The sequence below is a fragment of the Bos indicus genome, chromosome 24, assembly GCF_029378745.1.
Source record: "Bos indicus isolate NIAB-ARS_2022 breed Sahiwal x Tharparkar chromosome 24, NIAB-ARS_B.indTharparkar_mat_pri_1.0, whole genome shotgun sequence".
In the NCBI taxonomy this organism is placed as follows: domain Eukaryota; kingdom Metazoa; phylum Chordata; class Mammalia; order Artiodactyla; family Bovidae; genus Bos; species Bos indicus.
In genome coordinates this window covers 25,650,785-25,670,293 of record NC_091783.1, presented here as the reverse complement: position 1 = coordinate 25,670,293, position 19,509 = coordinate 25,650,785, and the positions used below count along the sequence as shown (strand labels likewise).

The 19,509-nt window shown below is 35.9% G+C and overlaps 1 protein-coding gene and 1 pseudogene across 4 annotated transcripts in view; one reads left to right on the top strand and one right to left on the bottom strand.

The window, feature by feature from the left end:
* TRAPPC8 (trafficking protein particle complex subunit 8) overlaps positions 1 to 19,509 on the bottom strand; it is an 83,451-nt gene that overhangs the window by 39,542 nt on the left and 24,400 nt on the right. For 2 of the 4 annotated variants that reach the window (XM_019986715.2, XM_019986717.2), the window contains 6 exons: positions 19,211 to 19,467; positions 18,482 to 18,597; positions 17,491 to 17,641; positions 12,442 to 12,542; positions 6,187 to 6,292; positions 8 to 139 (listed from right to left, as the gene is read on the bottom strand). In XM_019986715.2, coding sequence (XP_019842274.2) covers positions 8 to 139; positions 6,187 to 6,292; positions 12,442 to 12,542; positions 17,491 to 17,641; positions 18,482 to 18,597; positions 19,211 to 19,467 — 863 coding nt within the window. The remainder of the gene's footprint in view (positions 1 to 7; positions 140 to 6,186; positions 6,293 to 12,441; positions 12,543 to 17,490; positions 17,642 to 18,481; positions 18,598 to 19,210; positions 19,468 to 19,509) is intronic. The other 2 variants (XM_019986716.2, XM_070778770.1) reach the window with 1 other exon arrangement.
* LOC139179409 (small ubiquitin-related modifier 2 pseudogene) lies at positions 15,972 to 16,352 on the top strand (annotated as a pseudogene).

The window sequence follows — 19,509 nt, the reverse complement described above, 5'->3', positions numbered from 1 at the left end:
CACTCACCTGCCCTGCTTTACTGAACCGGTGGCCTGCCAATATCATATGAAACGCATATTTTCTAACCATGGGACTCTTCATGTTTATAAAGCAATGTGCCGCCTGTTCCAAAAGAAGTGCACTTCGAAGATCAGAATCCTATTGAATATTTAAAGAAAAAGAAGGTTAATTTCACAAAAATTATAGTTAATTAGTGAAAAAACATTTTCTTCCTTAAAATGATATACAGCGTATCCAATATAAATTAGAAGTATCTGAGGACAGAGATCAAGAGACAATCCAGTCTTGATGATTCTTTCTTCCAATAAGCACAAATTTTAAAAAAAGTTCAAATAAGTCTCTACCATGAAATATTTTCTTTCGCTTTAAATAAAGCCAAAAGTCTGATTGTGATATGCACCATGCAATAAATCTGTGAAGAAATGCAATCCCTTTTCAAATGGCAAAAAAAGATTATAAACTGAGAATTAATACAGGTATACTGACTTGAACCAGAAAACGGAGTACAGAAAAACAGATTCATATCCAATTTCTTCTGGAAACGGATCTGTGACATACAATAGCCTATTTCTATTCATCCAATAAAAGAGGAAAGCCAAAACAGAATGTGTGCAGATCATTAAATAATCAAATCTGTTACTTTATCCTCTATAAAGGTTTACTATACTTAAAAGGAATTCTCACTTTTGCTCTAGTTTAAAACAGCCAAAGAAACTGCTTTTCATTAAAACATCCAGAAGGTTTCCCCTTCAAAGATTATCACCTACTATTAGTATATTAGTAAATGGTACAACTCAAATTAGTTTCCACTGCAACTGACTTATGACAGAGTCTACAAAAACCACATTGTGCATTTATAGCCTCACCCATAAGGACAATCTTTCAACTGACAGAGCCATCATCACTTGACAAATAACTGAGAAAGTACTGAAGGTTGCTGATCAAGCATCAACAACATTTTCACCAAACTTTCTCTAGCTTTTCAGCTGTTCTCAAGCTGAACTTACCATGCCCTTCCATGTGTTCTGCTCCATTATTTTCCCCAGGGAAAGTTGAAAACAGAAAACATTGACTTTAAATGCAATAATTTCAACAAATTATAGTCACATCAAAAGTGTTCATAGACTACTGATTACTGCAACTACCTCCATAGCAATCATAAAATTATATCAGAGCGGAAACATCTGAGGAAAAGCATTCAGTAAATGGTAGATATTATCTATTTCAGACCCCCTCATAACAAAAACTAAATGATCAGATGATTTTCTTAGTTAATTAGATCCAAAAGCTAGTGAGTGGGAAAATTAGGAATGTATAGTTAACAAGCAGTTGTTAAGCAAGGCATCAGAATTACTTGGGGAAGATAGGGCGCTTACTTCTCTATTTTTTTTAGGAAAATGCTTTCTTCTTAAAAAATTATTAAATATGGCCTCTTTTTTTTTTTCCCCTTTAAGAATGAATGTTTGAAGAAAAAAAGGAAGTATCTTTCTTCCCCACTTCATGCCTCATCTGACTCCGGGATAACTGCCATTACCAACCTGGCGCTGGTCCGTGTCACTTCTCTCTTTCTAAATAGGTATGTACTTATATGTTAAATGCCACAGCTTTTCTTATACAGAAATAGTATTACACAGAGTATTATCTCACTTTTTACCTTAGTATCAGACATCTTTCCAAAACATCTACATCTCTCATTTCTTTTAAAGCCATGCCGTATTCTATTATATAAATGCATAATTTATTAATATAGTCTCCACTTGATTGATTCAATATTGCCACACATTTTTACTACTACAAAAAAAACTCTTCCATAAACATCTTTAAAAATATTTTTAATAACTGTACAAATATTTTTATTAGACAGTGTTTGGAAATAGAAGTGCTGAGTTAATGAAAGCTATGCATATACTTCAAATTCTAATCAATATATAATGTACATTGATACAAAAAAGGTCGTATCAGTAAAAAAAACTCCTGGAGAGTAAGAGTTTATTTTCTACTCTACCCAGCCAAAAATAAATTTTAAGATTTTTGACCTTTTTCATATAAGAAAAATAATACTTAGTTCCTCAACTTAGACTTCTTTAATAGTAAGGCTGTTCATCTACCATATGTTTAAGAGTCTTTGTACTTTTTCTGCAAACTGCCCGTTAAGCCCATGTGTGAATGGGTTTTTGTGATTATCTAGTTTGTAAGAACCCTTTGTACACTTAATCAATATTAAGCCTTTGTCATACATTTGCAAATAGTATTTCCCAATTTTGCTATAAAAGAGTTTATTCTTTAGTAGTCAAACATACTATTTTCAGTTTCATGGCTTCAAAATACTGCAAACTAAGAAAGAATGTTATCATTCCTAAATTTAAAAAAAATGCTCTTCCATATTTTCTTCTGTGTGTGTGCACGTGGATGTTCAGTCACTCAGTCATGTCCGACTCTTTGTGACCCTATGGACTGCAGCCCACCAGGCTCCACTGTTCATGGAATTTTCCAAGCAAAGAATGGTTGCTTTTTTCTACTCCAGGGATCCTCCTGACCCAGGGACCAAACCCATGTCTCTTGCATTTCCTACAGTGGCAGGCAGATTCTTTACCATTGCACCACCTGGGAAGCTCCGTATTTTCTTTGAGGTTGTTTTGTTTTTTTCATATTTTAGCTTAATCAAGCTATAATTATATTATGCAATGAGTAAGATAGGAATCAGTTAATCAGGTGTCACAATACCATTCAGTGATTAATCTAACATTTCCCACTAATATGACACAATGACAGCCAATCATATGTAGCATTTAAATTCTCATTCTATTCTATTACTTTATCATTAATATCTAGAACAGGCAGATACCCTCTAATTCTATTTTGGAATTTAGGTTTCTCAATGCAGTCAGTTTAACTCCAATAAATTTCTCAAGTTTATTCCCAGCAATGCACACACATCCATACACACACACATACATGCACACACAGAACATAAAAACATCTTAATTCTCTACAGAGCTTCATTATCCTGCAAAACTTGGTGGGCAGCAATCCTGGACATTCTGATTAAAATAAGGAATTTACACTAGACAATTTTGGTGGTGTGTAATGATTCTATTAAGATTGTACATCAGTTGAGAACCAGGACAGTAAATCCTCAACAGTCTCTAACTGGATTGACCAATTCAAGAAAGACATGGCAAGTCCACAGCATATATTAACTTAGCTGAAGCAAAATGTGCCCCTGCGTTCAGTAAAGCTGCTGAGAGTTGATCTGCAGGGCTAAACACTGCACTTATATCTCACTGCAGCTTTGTTTTTTGCTTAGTTCCTGTCTTACAGAGACACCTAAAGTAGGAAAACATTGCTTTGAAACCAAAAAATGGCCCCGAAAAGAATGCTAACTACCATCAGTGTTGATGGAAGAAAAATGGCAGAATGTCACAGAGGGACAGTTTTATCCAAAAAGCAGAGGCTTTGAATGTTTGAAGTACACAATTTTACTTCAGTGGCAATTCACAACCATGCTATGACAAGGCCATCATGCATGCTCTATGAGGAGCTGAGAAAAGAAAAAACCCATGGTGCCACTTCAGCAAGAACTCCAGTCTGTGAACTTTGCCCACAACCAGATATAAAATCATTTGGGGTAGAGGCTTCAGTAAAAACTTCCATAAAAACACAGCTGATAAGGACAACAAACTTCACTGAATCAGATCTCAAGGATGGCATGGCACTAAGATTTTTTTCCTTTGCATAACTGTGAAATTAATAGGAAAGGTGCTAACAGCTGACCAACGTACCACAGGAACAGAACAGTTCCTCCCAAGCTGGAGAAATTAATAAAAAACTGCTGCTATTACCATACCTCTGATAAGCTGATTTATTTGCATTTAAATGGAGTAACACACAAAAAGCATTACAGGACCAGAATAAATGTACAACACAGAAACACAGACACAAGTAGAGGGAAAGCATCATGCTTTAAAGCACCAAATTTAGACATACTACCTATATGCTGATAAATGTGACATGTTTTATCATTAAGCTGCATTTGCTCTGCCATGCTGAAAAACCCAGAGCACGAACCAAGAATAAGATCCACTTGCCCACAAACTTACAGTGCAAACAACAAACTCAAAGCTCAACTCTTCATCCAGGCCTCACAGCTGTCAAGTGCTATAATGGTATTAACACAACACTAGGAAAAACAATTCCTGAGTGTCAAGACTATGTGACTCAGTTCTCAACCCTCAGGATAAATGCACTTGTCATTTTATACAGCTTTTCCAGTGAACAAGAGTACAATAAATATAATTATTAGCTAAAATTTAATAATCTTAGACACATTATGCCTAGCAGTCTCTACTTTCAAGTTACTTCAAAGAAATACCTGAAAAGCACAGTAGAAAAGGCCACTAAAAATCACAACTTCCAGGGAAATACACACATTCACCCCCATCTTTCACCCCAAAGCAGTAAAAGACAATAATAAATTTTCTAGAATTTTATGACAAAATAAATCATCCAGCTTTGAAAAAGGGTTTAAAAGAGAGTTGGAAAGAAAAGACAGTGAAAGAAAATAATGTTACAATGAGACATAAGAATCTGCTCTAATAAAAGAAATTTTATTCCAAGCTTCTAAACCATAAACTCCTTTTACAGTTACTGATAATTCCTAGGCTGAAAAACATGGCCAACATATTCAAACCTAAGTTAAGATTATTTATTAAAAGACAGAACATCAACACACTCAACACACTCAGCTCTACCAAACAGGTTAATGTCTGACAACTGTTCGTATTGGTCAGTGTCCACATAGTATCAATTATAAAATATTTTTAATATCATCCCTTAGCCTACTTAGTAGTATCCTAAGAAACCTTTATAGAATAATTAATGGTTCAGCTCAACAAACATCTGTAAATCATATACTATGTGTCAAGCCCAGTGTTAGGCACTAGGGAAAAACAAAGTTGAAAGCAACAGTTTCCTATCTCCAAGAAGCTAACAGCTTAAACATAAATTTTCAGTATATGCTATGGTGGTCTCACAGCATGTAAGAGGGCAGGACAGATACACTGAAGAAACCTGGGTACTGTCTGAAGGATCTGACTGAGAGCGGAACCACTGAACTGAGGTGAAGAAAAGATGAAATGGGACAAAGTCCAGGAGAAGGACATTAAGGACATGAACCAGGGTAGTAATAGGAGGGATTTTAAAAAGAGAAAGATAAGTGAAATATTTGAAGTTATAACAAGAACACATATTTAAGAAGTTAAAACATCCTGTGTCACTAACAGTATAGAACACTATAGGAGCATCTCAAATAGTTTCTGCCTTGAGCAAATTAGGAGCTGGTTGGCTGTAATTTAAGATCATGATCTACAAAGTATTAAGTTTAGTTATTGATATGTAGACTCAAAGGTGCACTGGAAACACTTGAATAGGTGAGTCTAAAAGACAGTTGGTCATTCAAATCTAAAGTTCCAGGCCAATCAAATCTAAAGCTCCAGGGCTGCAGAGATTTGAGACTGAAAATCATAACTGTAAACAGATGACAAAAAAGTAAAAAGGCACAATGGTCCAAGGGTTAAAACCCTAGGTTAAGTTAATATTTAAGGGGCAAACAAAGGTGTTTGTTTTTTCTGTTCTTGAGCACTCATCTAAAAAAACATGTCTTTAATCATATTACTGCCATTCTTTACAAGCCTATAGTCAATGCAACTTAATATTGTTGGAAACCTGAAATAGCAGCTATAAGCAGGTTTTTCATCCTTCTGAAATATTCATAATATAGAATTTTTAAAATGTTTAGGATGATTTAGCAAGTTCATATGAATAAAAACAAAATTAAAAATTCCCAAATATTTTTAAGTGTTGATTTTTACATCAGGAATGATGTATATGCATGTTGCTTTAAATACTGTTATCCATAAGCAAAACCTAATTCACAGAAGACATACAATGCATGGTTGTGGTTAATAATCATGTAGACTTAAAATGTATAAATAAAATAAATCCTGTTTACAAAACACTGCATTTAAAATTAATTCTACAAATTACTAAAGTAGCCAGGTTATAAATTCCAAAAAAGAGATCCCCCTTTCATTTCATTCTGCATACCCTTCTCAAGAAGAAAGAAAATACTTTTTAAAAAATATGAAGCAATACTAATTAAAACAAGTACTACACAGTTTTAGTACCTCACTGGTCAACCGTATTAGGAGAGCTGCAGCCTCTGAATATTTGCCTTGGCTTTTTAAGATTTCAGCACTAAGCAATACACATCTTTCAGCCAATACCATATTCCTAAAGAAAAATAGTCAAGAAAAATATAATTAGCACTATAATAATATTGTAGTACATCACAGTAACCATGAGTTCAACAAAAACTTCCAATTCTGAAAGAAATCTGTATCATATATCATATATATGCTAGAACATAACCAGAACCAGCAGTTAGTAAACAAAACCTGCTTTCAGACATAAAGGAAGGTACACATTTCACCCAGATTTCTCTTCTTTCCTTACTGTAAACTCTGGTTATGTGTATTTCATTTTACTGACTACTTTCAGGAATAATGAGACATTTTCTTTGTGGTAGTACTACTGGAGATATTGAGGAGCTACTGCTGTCTAGCTGTTTCTGACCAAAATCTTCTTTTTGAAAATATTAAATCAGCTGATTTTTCTCATGGACTTCTACCATCAAAAATCTAGAATTGGATTATTTATTCTTGAATAAAAATAAATGAAAACTGAGAAATTTCAAGATGGAATCCTTTTGTTCAGAAATACAGCTGACCCTAGAACAAGTCAGGGGGTGGGGCTGCTGACCGCCCAGTGTAGTCAAAAATATGCGTTTGGCCCTCAGTACCCAAAGTTACATATCCATGGATTCAACCAACCTAGGATTGTGTAGTACTGTAGTACATATTTTGTGAAAAAATACACGTATAAGTTGGACCCGCAGAGTTCAAACCCATTTTGATCAAGGGTCAACTGAAGCAGCAAAGTTCTTCTCATTTTACATTCTAATCCTTATATGAAAATACCACTTGACCTTAAAATTACAACCAAAGATCACTAACTTGAAGGCCATTCTGAACAGTTATACTTTTAAAATACAATTCATTGCTTCCAAAATTACTGTAGTGATCTGCGATAAACTTTCTACAAACCATGATATTTCTTAGAGGGTTGGTATTTATGACTATCTGAGAATGTTTTGGGCTCCCCAGGTGGCTCAGTGGTAAAGAATCCACCCGCCAATACAGGAGACATGGGTTTGATCCCTGGGCTGGGAAGATCCCCTGGAGAAAGAAATGGCAACCCACTCAAGTATTCTTTCCCGGGAAATCCCATGGACAGAGGTGCCTGGTGGGCTACAGTCCACGGGGTCACAAAGAGTCGGACATGACTTAGCAACTAAACAACAACTTACATATACTACTACACGCTCAAAATGCTCAGTTCTTAAAGAATCTTTAGTAAACTTTGTAAATCTAACGCAATTGTTTTATTTTTGTCTTCACAAATTCCCCCATATGATCAGTTATGAAATCACAAGGCTACCACAAGTCTAGGACTTTATTGTTTCTTCAAGCAACAGTTTAAACTCATTGTGTCAAGCAGTGAAAGTGCTACAGATACAAGCGTTTCTAAAACAAAATCCCTATCTAAAAGCAGAAACTGACATAAAACAGATAATGATGAATAGAGTACAACTAATTTTTATTATGATATGAGAGATAAAGGAGGGAAGGGAAAGCTTCATAAGAAATTTATCCAGATAAATAGGACTGCATCAGTTAAAAAGTGGGACGTGGCATTCTAAGGGCACTGCTAAAGTATACTGTATTTTAAGAAAATTTATTTATATTTTAATATTTCTCAGATCTGGGAGATTCTTAAAATTGCTATGCATAACTAATGTAGTGTTTCTAATTTATCCCCAAATATCTATTACATTTATGATAAACCTTACCAATCATGGTAACTTAGAAGGAGGATTATATAGTAAATGTGTATTTAGTTAAGTCTGTATTTAGAAAAAGCATACAATCTGTTGTGAACAGGAGGACAAAACCAGATTGTCATATAGCTATCTGGGTCAATGGTATTTTCACTTTTGTCTTGCATCATTCCACATGAATCTCGCCAAAAGCTCTGGGCTTCATGAATAAATCTTCTCAGAGAAAGGACTTTACAGGACTTCATGAGAACTTTAGCCCTTTGTGGAGAAAGGACTTTAAAGGACTTCAGGCTTCCTTACTGCCTCCCTCTCACAGTTCTTCTACATCTGAAACTCTTTTTCAGAATTCTTCAAAGGTTCCTCTTTGACAGAAGGCTGTTTCTTCTGCTAGAAACTTCCAATATATTCTCAAACAATTATAAAAAGGGCAGGGTTTGATACTGGCTCAACCATTTATCAACTGCATCCCCTTCAGTTCAGTTGCTCAGTCGTCTCTGACTCTTTGTGACCCCATGGACTGCAGCATGCCAGGCCTCCCTGTCCATCACCAACTGCCAGAGCTTATTCAAACTTATGTTCATTGAGTCAATGATGCCATCCAACCATCTCATCCTCTGTCGTCCCCTTCTCCTCCCACCTTCAATCTTTCCCAGCATCAGGGTCTTTTCAAATGAGTCAGTTCTTCACACCAGGTGGCCAAAGTACTGGAGTTTCAGCGTCAGCATCAGTCCTTCCAATGAATATTCAGGACTGATTTCCTTTAGGATTGATTGACTGGTTGGATCTCCTTGCAGTCCAAGGGACTCTCAAGAGTCTTCTCCAACACCACAGTTCAAAAACATCAATTCTTTGGCACTCAGCTTTCTTTATAGTCCAACTCTTCATATCCATACATGCTGCTGCTGCTTCTAAGTCATTTCAGTTATGTCCGACTCTGTGCGACCCCATAGACGGCAGCCCACCAGGCTCCCCAGTCCCTGGGATTCTCCAGGCAAGAACTCTGGAGTGGGTTGCCATTTTCCTTCTCTAATGCATGAAAGTGAAAGTGAAGTCGCTCAGTTGTGTCTGACTCTTAGCGACCCCATGGACTCCAGTCTACCAGGCTCCTCCTTCCATGGGATTTTCCAGGCAAGAGTACTGGAGTGGGTCTCCACTGCATTTTCCACATCCATACATGACTACTGGAAAAACCACAGCCTTGACTCCACGGACCTTTGTTGGCAAAGTAATGTCTCTGCTTTTGAATATACTGTCTAGGTTGCTCATAACTTTTCTTCCAAGGAGCAAGTGTCTTTTAATTTCATGGCTGCAGTCACCATCTGCAGTGATTTTGGAGCCCCCCAAAATAAAGACTCTCATTGTTTCCACTGTTTCCCCATCTATTTCCCATGAAGTGATGGGACCAGATGCCATGATCTTCGTTTTCTGAATGTTGAGCTCTAAGCCAACTTTTTCACTCTCCTCTTTCATCAAAAGGCTCTTAAGTTCTTCTTTGCTTTCTGCCATAAGGGTGGGGTCAATTGCATATCTGAAGTTATTGATATTTCTCCCGGCAATCTTGATTCCAGCCTGCGCTTCATCCAGCCCAGCGTTTCTCATCATGTACTCTGCATATAAGTTAAATAAGCAGGGTGACAATATACAGCCTTGATGTACTCCTTTCCCAATTTGGAACCAGTCTGTTGTTCCATGTCCAGTTCTAACTGCTGCTTCCTGACCTGCATACAGATTTCTCAAGAGGCAGATCAGGTGGTCTGGTATTCCCACCTTTTGAAGAATTTTCCAAAGTTTGTGGTGATTCACGCAATCAAAAGCTTTGGAATAGTCTATAAAGCAGATGTTCTTCTGGAACTCTCTTGTGCAATTTCAATAATCCAATGGATGTTGGCAATTTGATCTCTGGTTCCTCTGCCTTTTCTAAAACCAGCTCGAACATCTGGAAGTTCATGGTCCACATACTGTTGAAGCCTGGAGAATTTTGAGCAATACTTTACTAGCATGTGAGATGAGTGCAACTGTGTGATAGTTTGAGCATTCTTTGGGAATGGAATGAAAAGTGACCTTTTCCAGTCCTGTGGCCACTGCTGAGTTTTCCAAATTTGCTGGCATATTGAGTGCAGCACTTTCACAGCATCATCTTTTAGGATTTGAAATAACTCAACTGGAATATCTCACCTCCACTAGCTTTGTTCATAGTGTTTCTTCCTAAGGCGCACTTGACTTCACATTCCAGGATGTCTGGATCTAGGTGAGTGATCATACTATCGTGATTATCTGGGGCATGAAGATCTTTTTTGTATAGTTCTTCTGTGTATTCTTGCCACCTCTTCTTAATATCTCCTGCTTCTCTTAGGTGCATACCATTTCTGTCCTTTATTGAGCTCATGTTTGCATGAAATATTCCCTTGATATCTCTAATTTTCTTGAAGGGATCTCTAGTCTTTCCCATTCTGTTGTTTTCCTCTATTTCTTTGCACTGATCACTTAGGAAGGCTTTCTTATCTCTCCTTGCTATTCTTTGGAACTCTGCATTCAAGTGGGTATATCTTTCCTTTTCTCCTTTGCTTTTCGCTTCTCTTCTTTTCACAGCTGTTTTTAAGGCCTCGTCAGACAACTATTTGGCTTTTTTTGCATTTCTTTTTGTTGGAGATGGTCTTGATCCCTGTCTCCTGTACAATGTCACGAACCTCCATCCATAGTTCCTTAGGCACTCTATCAGATCTAATCCTTTGAATCTATTTCTCACTTTCACTGTATAATCATAAGGGATTTTATTTAGGTCATAACTGAATAGCCTAGTGGTTCTCCCTACTTTCTTCAATTTAAGTCTGAATTTGGCAATAAGGAGTTCATGATCTGAGCCACAGTCAGCTCCTGGTCTTGTTTGTGCTGACTGCCCAAAGCTTCTCCATCTTTGGCTGCAAAGAACATAATCAATCTGATTTTGGTGTTGACCATCTGGTGATGTCCATGTGTAGAGTCTTCTCTTATGTTGTTGGAAGAGGGTGTTTGCTATGACCAGTGTGTTCACTTGGCAGAACTCTATTAGCCTTTGCCCTGCTTCATTCTGTACTCCAAGGTCAAATTTGCCTGTTACTCCAGGTGTTTCTTGACTTCCTACTTTTGCATTCCAGTCCCCTATAATGAAAAGGACATCTTTCTTTGGGTGTTAGTTCTAGAAGGTCTTGTAGATCTTCACAGAACCGTTCAACTTCAGCTTCTTCAGCATTACTGGTTGGGGCATAGACTTGGATTACCGTGATATTGCACAGTTTGCCTTGGAAACAAACAGATCATTCTGTCGTTTTTGAGATTGCATCCAAATACTGCATTTCAGACTCTTCTGCTGACTATGAAATTTACTCCACTTCTTCGAAGGGATTATTGCCCACAGTGGTAGACATAATGGTCATCTGAGTTAAATTCACCCATTCCAGCAAGTTAAACTCTTTTGTTTCAATCTCCTTGTGGGTAGAATGCAGTAATAATAGTATCCACCGTTTCATACGTTTGTTGTAAAGATTAAATGAGTATATAAATTACTTTGGCACAGTGGTAAACGCTGAGTGCTAAATCAGTGTTAATCTTTATTACTAGTGCTGTATTCTAAACACATTATTATGACTACTACTTCAACACTATAGCAGACAAAGCTACCTTTGTGTCCCCATCTTTTAATTTTTCCATTCTACATAGAAAAGGCTAGTATTAATCTTTCTGAAAAATAACCATGTCAAAGCTCTACTCAAATATTCAGTAACTCCCCATTTATTAAACATAAATCTTAACCACAGCTTAAAAATAGTAATAAATGAGAGTTAATATTCTCCCACACTGATTTCTCTCAAAACACCTTTCCATATGCACAAAACCCTCTAATCTCGCCCAGGCTCTCTTCCTTTTCTCCAGTAATGTTACATCCAAAATACTGTTCCTGCCAACCAAAATTCCTGAAATGGCTTTATGGTTCTCAAATCCCAACCACGTTTCTTTCAAGGTCTATTCCTCAAACATACCATAAAACCTGCTCTGGACCAACTTTCATAGTCTCCTTTACAGGTGGTGAGTTCTAACTTCCGTGGAGTTTCAACAGAACTCACTACATGTACAAAACGTTTCTCATTTTCTTCCCGAGACCATTATCTACCTCTCTGTATTTGCCTATTTAACAAGGAAAAGTTCAAACTAGCTAATTCCTGGCTTAACAGTAGTTAAAGTTAAAAATGTTCTCAAAACACAAATCTCCCTCAATGAAACAAGTAAGTTCAACATTACATATAACTAATTCCTAACTGTACATCTTTCCAGGAAAGGAAAATGTAGTAAAACACTGGTTTTAAATGATCACCTCATCTATATATTAACTTGATTTGGGAGCTTAAGATTAAAACATAAAACAACAAAGAACCACTTATATCTAATTACAATATAAATGTCAAGTTTATCTCTAAAGGGATAGAACATAAATATTCTAGTCACCTACTTGCAGATATCCCTATATGTCTGAATTGCTGTATCCATATAATGTGCAGGGTATGGCCTGGGTGCTCCTGGCTGAAGAAAAGCTGACACAGCTGCCATTTCCTAGAGGGAAAGACATCACAGTATTTCAAAACGAGAAAGTTCTTGCCGTCAGTTTAGCATTCAGAGTCTAAAAACTGGAATGCAGTTCACTGAATTTTTTTATGTAGCCATATATATAAATTCGATAGCCTAATGCAGACTTGGAAATAATTACGTTTATATGCTTTCAGTTTTAAAGTTCTCCAATCACATTCCAAAGTCTGTCATTCACTATTTAAATGAGAGTTTTTCAAGAAGACCTAGTAAACACTTTTGGTCATGGTCTGTAACTATCAAGTAAGATTTCTGCTGCCACCTCCTCGTTACTGCCTATTCCTTAGAGACTAGAGAACAGACCAATGATAGAACCAGAGAGAGAGAAACAGAGTGCATCTGTTTCCAATTTATTGGCTTCAATATTTGAAAACAGAGCTCATAATAACTTGTACTATATACCTTTCACCTCTTACAAACTCTATGGTTCATATGCTGTATCAGAAGGCACAAAAACCATTTCTGAAACCGATCTGTCAGCTTTTTAGGACTTCTTACTTCAAAGACCCATTCCATTGTTAATAATTCAAATAATACACAATGGTGCTAAAGGATTTAAAAATGAAGATAAGGGGCTTCCCTGGCCGTCCAATGCAGGGAGGCACGGGTTCCATCCCTAGTGGGGAACTAGGATCCTGCATGCCTCACTGTGAAGCCAAAAAAGAGAAAAGAAATGAAGATAAAAATGAAGGTTTTGGATTCTTAGTAAAATACTGTATTACATTCATACTTGTAGTCTCATATAGACCAACTTTTAATAAAAATTTAACTAGAAATAAATGAAACTTCCATAAATCGGAGGGAAATTTGCTAATGCCAACCTACTTTTAGGATGAATAAACACTTTACTGCAACAGTTTTTAAAATAGAGGAAAAAACACAAAAATAATTTATGTAAAAACTGGGATATGATTAAACCCGATAGACTATTTAAGTTCCATGATAGTATGAACCCTGCCTATTTCAGAATATCTGTATCCTCAGCATCCAACGCAAAAATTTATTGAAGAAACTGAACGAAAATATGTGATCTCCATGTGACAAAATTTTCTACGGCTCTGAAACATCATGTTTTCTTAACTAGCTTATATTTTAATTAATAAATATAATGAATACACACAGGATTCTATATTACACAAAAAAACTAAAATACATTACATATGTAGCATGAAAGTGGAAATGTTAGTCACTCAGTCATGCCTGACTTTTTGAGATCCCATGGACTGTAGCCCACCAGACTTCTCTGTCCATGGAATTCTTGAGGCAAGAATACTGGAGTGGGTAGCCATTCCCTTCTCTAGGGGATCTTCCCAACCTTGAACCCACATCTGCTGCATTGCAGGCAGATTCTTAACCATCTGAGCCACCAGGGAAGCCCCATATATATTATATAACACTATATAAAAATATATTATATTTGCTACATATGCACTATATATACTACATACACACACACACACATCAATAAAAGTATACTAAGGAAAAAATCCTGTAAGAAAAACAGGCTTTGAATTCTAAGTCACTTTCTAATTTAATTCTACAAGAAATCACAAATCAATATACATACAAGCTAACAATTTCTAAGGATACAATGAGAACATTCAGAATGATCACCCCAAGTAACTGCATGATCTTCAATAATCAACCATTAAATCATTTCTTACAGTATACAGTAACGGGTTAACACATTTTACAAAGACTTTCGTCAAGAACTGGAGTGACCTACTTAACCTTCAGCTAGTTATGACAAATTAAACTACAACATAAACTGTATTTCTCCAAAAATTTTTTTTTGGTTTTCTGTGATGTACCTTTTAACTTTATAGTTAAAATAATTAAGTATCTTAATTTTCATCAAAAAAGGCAGGCAGTATAGTCTGTGATCAATTATCTACTATGCGAATGGTATATAGGAAGGTGGTATCAGTACAAACAGAATTTTTATTCATTCAAAAATAGTTTTGCTTAGACAAGGGGATCAAAAATAACAAATACAGAATTATAACCTTCAGCAAGAAAGGAAAAAGCTCCGAACTTAGCTGTTGCCCAAGCAGGAGCTTTTGTAATCTGTGCTTTAAGAAAATAAAAAATGAATGCCTACTCTGTGTGTGTGCGTGTGACTGGGGGGCCGGGGGCGTCTCTCTAGAGAGGTATACTCCCAGCCTTGCACAGCTCTTGCTCAAGGCAGGCTGCAGTTCTTTCCCTGCTTACCTTCACGACAATTCCACTGGTTACGAGTTCTTTTCCCTACCCCAGGGTTCACAAACTGGTTTTGCATACTTTTTTTATTTCTTGGGATAACCTCCACCATGCTAAGCTGCCTCACACAACACCTTATGCTCTAGTTACAAAGATACATAGTTTTTATGAGGACTCTACCAGACCAATTTTTCTCTAAGGCTTATTATTTTTAGGGTAATTATAGACTACAATGATTTTTAGGTGTGCATATGTTATAGTAGCTATGCCTTTACTTTCCAGTGTTCAATTATTTTTCCTTCATATGCATCTACTAATATGCCCAATATGCCACTAATTTGCCTCCATCTAAATGGTTTAAATGCAGTATTAGTCAGATTGTAGACAGAAATGAAAAAGCTTACATACCATAAAATCATACAAATTTTGTGCCATTTTTCCAAACGTTCAATTTGCAGACACATTATGCATAATTTTGTAATTATGAACTTACATTATAAAGTATTGATGAAGTAATATTTAAGTCTTTGTGATTTTCTATTAGCTTATGTTAGTTAATCATAGACCAGAGGCTGTCTAGCCAAGAACAATTCATATACTTTTTCAAATACTTTTATTCATCAACATTTTCAGTTCCTGAAGGATTTTTAAAAGTTAGATGACTTTTTGCTATTTTAGCTTTACTTTTTAAAATTACTATCTTATTTTTATATATACAATATAAAATATTGTATATATATCTTTATATATAATTAATATAGAATACTGTATATATATCTTTATATATACAATAATTACTATCTTATTTTTATATATACAATCGTTTTTGAGATTGCATCCAAGTACTGCAGTTCGGACTCTTTTGTTGACCATGATGGCTACTATATAACACAATCTTATTTTTATACATACAGTATTAAAACAAATGCAAAATAGATGGCAGTTATTAAACAGGTTATCTACATGGTAATTATCAATGAAGTAGAGTTCTTATGTATTTTTATTCTTCACACTGTTGTTTATAGCTTACATGTTTTTAAGAAGACATGCAGAGTGGGGAAGGGAGCACATGACCTGTGCCCTCTGCCTCCGCCACCACTGCCGCCGCCTCCTTCTGCCACTCGCTCATATGCCCCTTTGGTGTGGACCTGATACCTCTTTTTTGAAGCAACAGCTGAGGAGATTCCTGCACATGCCATGGCCAATGAAAAGCCCAAGGGAGGAGTCACGACTGAGAATGATGATCCTAGTCATTTGAAGGGGGTTCTGTGGCACAGTAGTAAACTAATGGAAGCCTACTGTGAACAACAGGCTTTGTCAACGAGGCAGACCAGATTCCCTTCTGTCTGGATGCCAATCAATGAAACAGACACACCTGCACAGTTGGAAATGGAGGCTGAAGATACAGCTGATGTGTTCCAGTGGCAGACAAAAGGTTTCTACTAAAAACGGAACCTGCTACTTAACTCCAGAATTCTGTTCCTCCAGACCAAGAAGACATTCTCAGTTAGAAAGCTGCAATTTGGTTCCACCACATCCTGACTACTACAGTACAGTTTCTCTGTTCTTTCCTTTTCCCCTTCCCCATTCTTTAACTGAACATAAAGTAACTGGTGTATGTGCACAAGCACACTGCATTTTTTTTTAAACCAAATGGCCAATGGTACGCTTTGTTCAACATCGAATGGAGATGAGATGGAGAAAAATACTGGTTCTCTGAAAATATCCCTTTCCCTTTTCTCCATTAGTGGCATGCTCTTTCAGCTCTTATTTTTATATTCCAGCAACTCACTTTGTTCTAATAAAAAAAGAACATAAAAATCCTTGCATACCTTATCCAATTGGAAAATTTTAATGTTTTTCATTAATAATTTAAAACCAAGAACAATTTTATAACTTTTCTGTATGTAGCTGTTACATGCAGGGCAATCTGTCCTTATGTGGGAAAAATTACCCTAAAAGAAATGAATCCTAGTTTCCCTTTAAGTCATGTGTCCTGCTATTTAAATAAATAGACTATGTAGAAAGTAACAATGCTAGTTTACTCTTTTCTAAGCACAGAAAGTACATTACAAACATATTTATGACAACTTTTGAAATACAGTAGAAGTTTATAAGGCAACACGGAAAATTCTTTCTGAAACACCTAGGTTTTATATCAATTACAAAACTAACATTGCCAATGCCTACTGACAGCCTAGGTAGTGTGCCAGGCACTTTACAAACTTTGTATCTCATCTAACCACATTTAGGATTCCCATTCTGCAGATGAGAAAACTAAGGCTTAGAGATGTTCAGTAACTTGCCTAAGATGAAAGTTTGTCACACACCAAAGTACATGTTCTTAACCAACAAACAGTCTTAGATCAGAAAAAAACATTTCGAACAATTTAAAAACATTTTTCAAGACATAAAAAAGAACCCTCTATAAAAGAGAAGTTCTTATACTGGGAATACAGTACAAACTATAATTCAAATTAAATACAAAGTATTAATCAAATCTAAGAAACCCTCATGTATGACCATGTTTGAAGATACTAACTTAACAGAAATCCATCAAGTTATCACCAATTAATTCAAAATCTATAAAGCGTTATATGCTCTTTGAGTACAACTTTATCCCTAGGGAAAATTCTGCTTGCCATTTCATAAAGAAAAATTTCTAAGTCATTCATGGTAGCAGGAACAAGAAATTATAGTACTACAGAATACCAACCAAGGCACCAGCTGCATAAAGCATTGCTTGATCATTAAGAAAATCTTTCTTTGCAGTATGATAGCAACTGTACGCCAAATCATAGTGCTGCACCAAAAAGCACAGGTCAGCCATTTTCCTGATCTGAAGCTCTGGCGCTTCTGGTGGATACCTGCAGATACAAAATAAAAAGAGGAATTCAGAAGCTATGACCTCTAAGCCATTAAATATTACAAAATGTCAAAAAGATGCCCAACTGTCCAAAACATACGAAAACCTGATCCTGTCTTATAAAAATCCTACCTCCAAGGAGGTAGAATTTCTCAAAGATATTTGGAAACAGATTGTTACATCTGTATCTATATAATTTATATCTTTATATTGAGAACTTCTCAGCAGAAGGCAAGCACTTTCTCCATGGTCAAATTAGGAAGCAAATGATCAATTCCAGGTGATTCACCTTTATGTACAGTCAAAAAAAAATCTAAAATGAATTTTATTTTCCCTTAAAACCAGATTTTAGACAAAATTTCTAAATACATGCTATGTCTTAGAATTACCAGACCTCAGTACTTTAATAAAGAAGAGTTATCAATGAATACCTAATCCAACTCTTATCTTTTTAAGGAAAACAGACCCAATAATGTGACCTTCCTGTGATCTTGTTTATTTTTAGATATCAAATTACTTATAGTTTTTTTTTTAATTTAATATAACTTTTTTATGGTCACTATTCTTATCTACTGGAGTTTTTTTTTTTTTTTAATTTTTATTTAATTTTTAAACTTTACATAATTGTATTAGTTTTGCCAAATATCAAAATGAATCCACCACAGGTATACATGTGTTCCCCATCCTGAACCCTCCTCCCTCCTCCCTCCCCATACCTCTACTGGAGTTTTGACCAAATTGAAACTAAGAAACTAGAGATACAGTCATTTTTTGCAGAACATCATTAAACACTAATCAGAGTTAAATACAGGAAAACTAAAAACAGTAATATTTTACTCACAGCAATCCAGATGTATTTTTTAGCTCATTAACACTCTTTTCTGGAACTTTACTGCCACTAAACCATTTTTTAGTTGCAGAAAATAGAGATCGACTCAAACCTTTTCTTGATATTAGCTAAGAAAACAAATGAAATGTTGACAAACATGAGTTTAGTTTTCTTTACATAGAAAAAAAGAATTCTAAATAACTAAAAAGTTTTAAGAGTAAGCAAATGTGCACTTTAGTAACAATGATTTAAAGAAAATTATCCAAAATCCCTAGTAAAAATAAATAAGCCTGTTCTAGGATTTACTTGGAGAAGGCAATGGCACCCCACTCCAGTACTCTTGCCTGGAAAATCCCATGGACGGAGGACCCTGGTGGGCCGCAGTCCATGGGGTCACTAAGAGTCGGACACGACTGAGCGACTTCAATTTCACTTTTCACTTTCATTCACTGGAGAAGGAAATGGCAACCCACTCCAGTATTCTTGCCTGAAGAATCCCAGGGACGGGGGAGCCTGGTGGGCTGCCGTCTATGGGGTCACACAGAGTCGGACACGACTGAAGCAACTTAGCAGCAGCAGCAGGATTTACTAGAATTTCATCACTGATAATAAGTTAATAAATTCTAATACTGGACTATTTTTACAATAAAAACATAAACTCTTTAACTTATACTACTATATTCCCAAGTTTACTATTTCCTGAAATTTTAAAAAATACTAATGCAAATAATTAAATCTTACCTGATCATTTAATTGCCGAATCGTTTTCTCTATATGTGGCAAAAGGCCCCGAAATGTGAACTCTTGTATAAACTGTCGAATTCTATCATGATCAGTAAGGGTTAAACATGCACCATGAATAATTCCAGCATTTGCTTTCTTTGTTTCATGTAATGAAGTGGATTTTACATGATCTGGGCCATCAATGCTGTTAGAAGAGTCACTGGAGGGGTCCAACTGAAGTGGATGAGCTCTAAAGTTATTTGGTAAGCCATCTACTGAAAAACAAATCTTTCTTTTACTCAGAAAGCAACAGAAAA